At 44.3% G+C, this 7,640-nt stretch overlaps 1 protein-coding gene across 1 annotated transcript in view; it reads right to left on the bottom strand.

Annotated features, from left to right (window-relative positions):
* Nucleotides 1–7,640, bottom strand: part of LOC120040412 (plexin-B2-like) — a 68,346-nt gene that overhangs the window by 13,712 nt on the left and 46,994 nt on the right. The window contains exons 18-22 of the mRNA XM_038985580.1: nt 7,402–7,581; nt 6,852–6,988; nt 5,570–5,670; nt 2,438–2,667; nt 2,055–2,236 (exon numbers count right to left, since the gene is read on the bottom strand). Of these exons, the coding sequence (XP_038841508.1) occupies nt 2,055–2,236; nt 2,438–2,667; nt 5,570–5,670; nt 6,852–6,988; nt 7,402–7,581 (830 nt within the window). The remainder of the gene's footprint in view (nt 1–2,054; nt 2,237–2,437; nt 2,668–5,569; nt 5,671–6,851; nt 6,989–7,401; nt 7,582–7,640) is intronic.

Here is a 7,640-nt window from a genome sequence, read left to right as displayed (position 1 = left end):
CATTGCAGCTACAATCAGAAATTGCACCGAAAGCAGCCATAAAACTTACAGACACCAACGTCAAATACCTAATTACTCATCATAAAACATTTCTGAAAAATACATAGTGTACAGCAAATGAAAGACAGGCATCTTGTGATTCCAGCCAATATTTCCGATTTACTAAGTGTTTTACAGCGAAAACAAAATGTAGCGTTATATTAGCTTAGCACAATAGCCAGAAACACTTGGGCGCCGACGACTAGTTTACATGCACGACAGATATATGAAATAGCATCATAAAATGTTTCTTACTTTTGCTGATCTTCCATCAGAATGTTGGACAAGGGGTCCTTTGTCCAGAACAGTCGTTGTTTGGATTTAGAACGGCAACTTTCCCTCTTCATTTAGCACGCGCACTAGCCAAGTGGCACGGATCTCTCCATCGTCAACAAAGTCAGAGAACGGAACACGGCAAAACTCCCGAAAAAAATTAAATAATCTGATTAAACTATATTGAAAAAACATACTTTACGATGATATGGTCACATGTATCAAATAAAATCAGAGCCGGAGATAGTAGTCGTCCATAACGGCAGCTAAACAGAAGGCAATCCCACTGTCCACCTCGCGCTCCCAAGAGTACCGGAAATGAGGGACACGTCATACAAAGAGCTTGTATTCCAATTCAGACCAAGATAAACACGAAATTTCTTCTCTCACAGCCTCTTGACATCCAGGGGAAGGTCTATGAAGTGCACGTATACTCTTACGTATCATGCCCATGTATAGGCAGGAAGTAGAACAGAGCATCGATTTCAGACTTTCCACTTCCTGGTCAGGAAGTTTGTGCCAAATGAGTTCTGTTTGACTCACAGATATAATTCAAACGGTTTTAGAAACTAGAGAGTGTTTTCTATCCAATAGTAATAATAATATGCATATTGTACGAGCAAGAATTGAGTACGAGGCCGTTTGAAATGGGCACCTTTAATCAGAGCTATTCAATACTGCCCCTGCAGCCATAAAAAAGTTAACTACTGTCTGACCTGTACACACACAGTCAACATGTTAACTACTGTCTGACCTGTACACACACAGTCATCATGTTAACTACTGTCTGACCTGTACACACACAGTCAACATGTTAACTACTGTTGACCTGTACACACACAGTCAACATGTTAACTACTGTCTGACCTGTACACACACAGTCAACATGTTAACTACTGTCTGACCTGTACACACACAGTCAACATGTTAACTACTGTTGACCTGTACACACACAGTCAACATGTTAACTGTCTGACCTGTACACACACAGTCAACATGTTAACTACTGTCTGACCTGTACACACACAGTCAACATGTTAACTACTGTTGACCTGTACACACACAGTCAACATGTTAACTACTGTTGACCTGTACACACACAGTCAACATGTTAACTACTGTCTGACCTGTACACACACAGTCAACATGTTAACTACTGTCTGACCTGTACACACACAGTCAACATGTTAACTACTGTCTGACCTGTACACACACAGTCAACATGTTAACTACTGTCTGACCTGTACACACACAGTCAACATGTTAACTACTGTCTGACCTGTACACACACAGTCAACATGTTAACTACTGTTGACCTGTACACACACAGTCATCATGTTAACTACTGTCTGACCTGTACACACACAGTCAACATGTTAACTACTGTCTGACCTGTACACACACAGTCATCATGTTAACTACTGTCTGACCTGTACACACACAGTCAACATGTTAACTACTGTTGACCTGTACACACACAGTCATCATGTTAACTACTGTCTGACCTGTACACACACAGTCAACATGTTAACTACTGTCTGGCCTGTACACACACAGTCAACATGTTAACTACTGTTGACCTGTACACACACAGTCAGCATGTTAACTACTGTCACCACCTGGGTTTACTATGCACCAAACATACCAAAACACTACTCAGAGAGATACTATCTAACCTTGTCCAATAACAAATGCCTGTATTCATGAAGACAGGCCTGATTGGAAGGCAGTGTGTGTCTCACCTGCGCAGCATGAGTTTGGGGTTCTTGCTGTGCACGTATTCCTCCATCAGCTCCAGCAACAGGCTTCTCATGATGTCTGTGTAGTACTCTAGTTTACCGTGCAGAGCCACGGTCAGTAACGAGGCAAAGTAGACCCTGGACCTGGCGTTAAAGTCTGGACGGCCCTCCAAGGTCTTGATGAACTAAGAACACACAGAGACGCAACAGAGAGATGGGATTAGCAACTCAGTATAACTCTATAGAACATCTGTAGGTACAGAACGATGGCAATACTCAAACTGTATCTGGCACAAGTACTGTAGACAGGCAGCCAGACTAATAGACAGACAGAGCCAGACGGACAGGGAGAGAAACAGTCCTCTCAGCCAGCTGAGTAAACCTACATTGATGAGGAAGGTCTTGGAGTTGAGCAGGTTAGAGAACTGATTGAGGGCCTGAGCTACGATGACCTTCCGTCCCTCGGGGATGTCCAGCTTGCCAGTGATCATGACGTCGTTGTCCCCGTCTTTAGAGGGCAGGAAGAAGACCCGGTCTGTGTAGGTCTTATAGTCCAGGAAGGGGATCCTGGCCTCACTCAGGTCATTGGTCTGGTCCTCCATCTCTATCATCAGGTCTGGAGGAAGATACAGAACACAACAAGACTAGCTCCTAGGAGAACCACAACAACAAGACTAGCTCCTAGGAGAACCACAACAACAAGACTAGCTCCTAGGAGAACCACAACAACAAGACTAGCTCCTAGGAGAACCACAACAACAAGACTAGCTCCTAGGAGAACCTAAACAACAAGACTAGCTCCTAGGAGAACCTAAACAACAAGACTAGCTCCTAGGAGAACCGCAACAACAAGACTAGCTCCTAGGAGAACCGCAACAACAAGACTAGCTCCTAGGAGAACCGCAACAACAAGACTAGCTCCTAGGAGAACCACAACACAACAAGACTAGCTCCTAGGAGAACCACAACACAACTAGCTCCTAGGAGAACCACAACACAACAAGACTAGCTCCTAGGAGAACCACAACACAACTAGCTCCTAGGAGAACCACAACACAACTAGCTCCTAGGAGAACCACAACAACAAGACAAGCTCCTAGGAGAACCACAACAACAAGACTAGCTCCTAGGAGAACCACAACACAACAAGACTAGCTCATAGGAGAACCTAAACAACAAGACTAGCTCCTAGGAGAACCACAACAACAAGACTAGCTCCAAGGAGAACCACAACACAACAAGACTAGCTCCTAGGAGAACCTAAACAACAAACTAGCTAATAGGAGAACATAAACAACAAGACTAGCTCCTAGGAGAACCACAACAACAAGACTAGCACCTAGGAGAACCACAACAACAAGACTAGCTCCTAGGAGAACCACAACAACAAGACTAGCTCCTAGGAGAACCACAACAACAAGACTAGCTCCTAGGAGAACCACAACACAACAAGACTAGCTCCTAGGAGAACCACAACAACAAGACTAGCACCTAGGAGAACCACAACAACAAGACTAGCTCCTAGGAGAACCACACCACAACAAGACTAGCTCCTAGGAGAACCTAAACAAGAAGACTAGCTCCTAGGAGAACCAAAACAACAAGACTAGCTCCTAGGAGAACCACACCAACAAGACTAGCACCTAGGAGAACCAGAACACAACAAGACTAGCTCCTAGGAGAACCACAACAACAAGACTAGCTCCTAGGAGAACCACAACAACAAGACTAGCTCCTAGGAGAACCACAACAACAAGACTAGCTCCTAGGAGAACCACAACAAGACTAGCTCCTAGGAGAACCACAACAACAAGACTAGCTCCTAGGAGAACCACAACAACAAGACTAGCTCCTAGGAGAACCACAACAACAAGACTAGCTCCTAGGAGAACCACAACAACAAGACTAGCTCCTAGGAGAACCACAACAACAAGACTAGCTCCTAGGAGAACCAGAACACAACAAGACTAGCTCCTAGGAGAACCAGAACACAACAAGACTAGCTCCTAGGAGAACCAGAACACAACAAGACTAGCTCCTAGGAGAACCTAAACAACAAGACTAGCTCCTAGGAGAACCAAAACAACAAGACTAGCTCCTAGGAGAACCAGAACACAACAAGACTAGCTCCTAGGAGAACCAGAACACAACAAGACTAGCTCCTAGGAGAACCACAACAACAAGACTAGCACCTAGGAGAACCAGAACACAACAAGACTAGCTCCTAGGAGAACCAGAACACAACAAGACTAGCTCCTAGGAGAACCACAACAACAAGACTAGCTCCTAGGAGAACCACAACAACAAGACTAGCTCCTAGGAGAACCACAACAACAAGAGTAGCTCCTAGGAGAACCACAACAACAAGACTAGCTCCTAGGAGAACCACAACAACAAGACTAGCTCCTAGGAGAACCACAACAACAAGACTAGCTCCTAGGAGAACCACAACAACAAGACTAGCTCCTAGGAGAACCACAACAACAAGACTAGCTCCTAGGAGAACCACAACAACAAGACTAGCTCCTAGGAGAACCACAACAACAAGACTAGCTCCTAGGAGAACCACAACAACAAGACTAGCTCCTAGGAGAACCACAACAACAAGACTAGCTCCTAGGAGAACCACAACAACAAGACTAGCTCCTAGGAGAACCACAACAACAAGACTAGCTCCTAGGAGAACCTAAACAACAAGACTAGCTCCTGGGAGAACCACAACAAGACTAGCTCCTAGGAGAACCACAACAACAAGACTAGCTCCTAGGAGAACCACAACAACAAGACTAGCTCCTAGGAGAACCACAACAACAAGACTAGCTCCTAGGAGAACCACAACAACAAGACTAGCTCCTGGGAGAACCACAGCAACAAGACTAGCTCCTGGGAGAACCACAACAACAAGACTAGCTCCTGGGAGAACCACAACAACAAGACTAGCTCCTGGGAGTACCACTTGTTACTTCTATTTCTTATTCTTAAAACTGCATTGTTGGTTAGGGGCTTGTAAGTAAGCGGCACATGTGACTAATAACATTTGATAGTGTGTGTGTAATGTTATAGGTGTGTATGTGGTGTGTGTAATGTTATAGGTGTGTATGTGGTGTGTGTATTGTTATAGCAGTGTATGTGGTGTGTGATAGTGTATGTGTTGTGTGATAGTGTGTGTGTAATGTTTTAGCAGTGTGTGATAGTGTGTGTAATGTTTTAGCAGTGTATGTGGTGTGTGTAATGTTATAGGTGTGTATGTGGTGTGTGATAGTGTGTGTGTAATGTTTTAGCAGTGTGTGTGGTGTGTGATAGTGTGTGTGTAATGTTATAGCAGTGTGTGTGGTGTGTGATAGTGTGTGTGTAATGTTATAGCAGTGTGTGTGGTGTGTGATAGTGTGTGTGTAATGTTATAGCAGTGTGTGTGGTGTGTGATAGTGTGTGTGTAATGTTTTAGCAGTGTGTGTGGTGTGTGATAGTGTGTGTGTAATGTTATAGCAGTGTGAAAGTGTGTGATAGTGTGAACATACCTGTGAATTCCTTCTTGCAGCGGTCTCTCACGCTCTCCTCCAGATGATCCAACTGGTGTTTCACTTTCTCATACTCTCTCTCTGCCTGCTGGCTCTTCCTCCTGTCATTAACACACAGGAACAGTCCATTAGACTACTAACACACAGGAACAGTCCATTAGACTACTAACACATAGGAACAGTCCATTAGACTACTAACACACAGGAACAGTCCATTAGACTACTAACACACAGGAACAGTCCATTAGACTACTAACACATAGGAACAGTCCATTAGACTACTAACACATAGGAACAGTCCATTAGACTACTAACACACAGGAACAGTCCATTAGACTACTAACACACAGGAACAGTCCATTAGACTACTAACACATAGGAACAGTCCATTAGACTACTAACACATAGGAACAGTCCATTAGACTACTAACACACAGGAACAGTCCATTAGACTACTAACACACAGGAACAGTCCATTAGACTACTAACACACAGGAACAGTCCATTAGACTACTAACACATAGGAACAGTCCATTAGACTACTAACACACAGGAACAGTCCATTAGACTACTAACACATAGGAACAGTCCATTAGACTACTAACACATAGGAACAGCCCATTAGACTACTAACACACAGGAACAGTCCATTAGACTACAGACACACAGGAACAGTCCATTAGACTACTAACACACAGGAACAGTCCATTAGACTACTAACACACAGGAACAGTCCATTAGACTACTAACACACAGGAACAGTCCATTAGACTACTAACACACAGGAACAGTCCATTAGACTACTAACACACAGGAACAGTCCATTAGACTACTAACACACAGGAACAGTCCATTAGACTACTAACACACAGGAACAGTCCATTAGACTACTAACACACAGGAACAGTCCATTAGACTACTAACACATAGGAACAGTCCATTAGACTACTAACACATAGGAACAGTCCATTAGACTACTAACACATAGGAACAGTCCATTAGACTACTAACACATAGGAACAGTCCATTAGACTACTAACACACAGGAACAGTCCATTAGACTACTAACACATAGGAACAGTCCATTAGACTACTAAAACTTAGGAACAGTCCATTAGACTACAGAACTGTTCCACAATGTGAATCTGTAGTTTGTACATTTGAGATTATTTCATTGGTCCTAGAGTGGAAACTCCAGACACCCATTTCACCGGGTGAACTAAAAACAATTCACCCATCACAACTACATGAGTGGTGCTTGATGGGAAGTGTAGTTGTGTACCTGTAGCAGTAGACGGACACAGCTATAAACAGTAGCATAGGGACGATGACAGCTGGGATGATGATAGCCAAAGGAACCTCATACTTCCTCTCATAGTTCACTGAGCCCACCACCCACTCACCATTACCAAACTGTATCTGTTAGGGAGAGAGGGAGAGAGAGAGATATAGAGAGCAAGGGAAAGAGAGGTGAGAGGGAGAGAGAGACAGAGAGAGATATGGACAGAAATTAGCTACAAGACATATATAGGCAGATATACATCAAGGTATTGATACTGATATGTCTCTGTCAGGACTGAGTGGTCCCGGTCAGAAGACTACGATTATTGTATGGTTCAATCAGGTGGTTTAATGCCTTGACTGAAGTGAATGTCTGCAACACAGGACATTGGATTAAGTTTGGACATCCCTGATTTAGATAGGTGCTAGTGTTCCTGTACAGTTCTATCTGAAACATGTTGAGAGCCAGAGAGACATCAGCTTGTCCAGTGCTAATGCCTGAAGCCTCTCTCTCTGTGCCTTGGGTTTAGACAGAAGGCCAGTGTCTTCACCGTTAGGTCCAGAGGGTCGGAGCTGGTGTCTCTGCGCTGGCGTTTGGAGCGGGCTCTGGGCTGGGTGGACGGAGCTTCCAGGAACAGCTTGTCATCCTGCAGGATGGTCACCTTACAGGAGGCATCTCCTACGAACGCCTGGGCTTCTTCAGCTGTCATGGCCTTGCTGAAACCACGACCCTGGGGAGAAAGAGAGAGGTGGCTGGCTGTTAATCTCTGGACTGCAGGGATATGCAGTC

Source organism: Salvelinus namaycush, unplaced genomic scaffold (genome assembly GCF_016432855.1).
Source record: "Salvelinus namaycush isolate Seneca unplaced genomic scaffold, SaNama_1.0 Scaffold35, whole genome shotgun sequence".
Taxonomy (NCBI): Eukaryota; Metazoa; Chordata; class Actinopteri; order Salmoniformes; family Salmonidae; genus Salvelinus; species Salvelinus namaycush.
The sequence above is the reverse complement of the archived record's forward strand: the minus strand, read 5'-3'. Positions and strand labels throughout refer to the sequence as shown.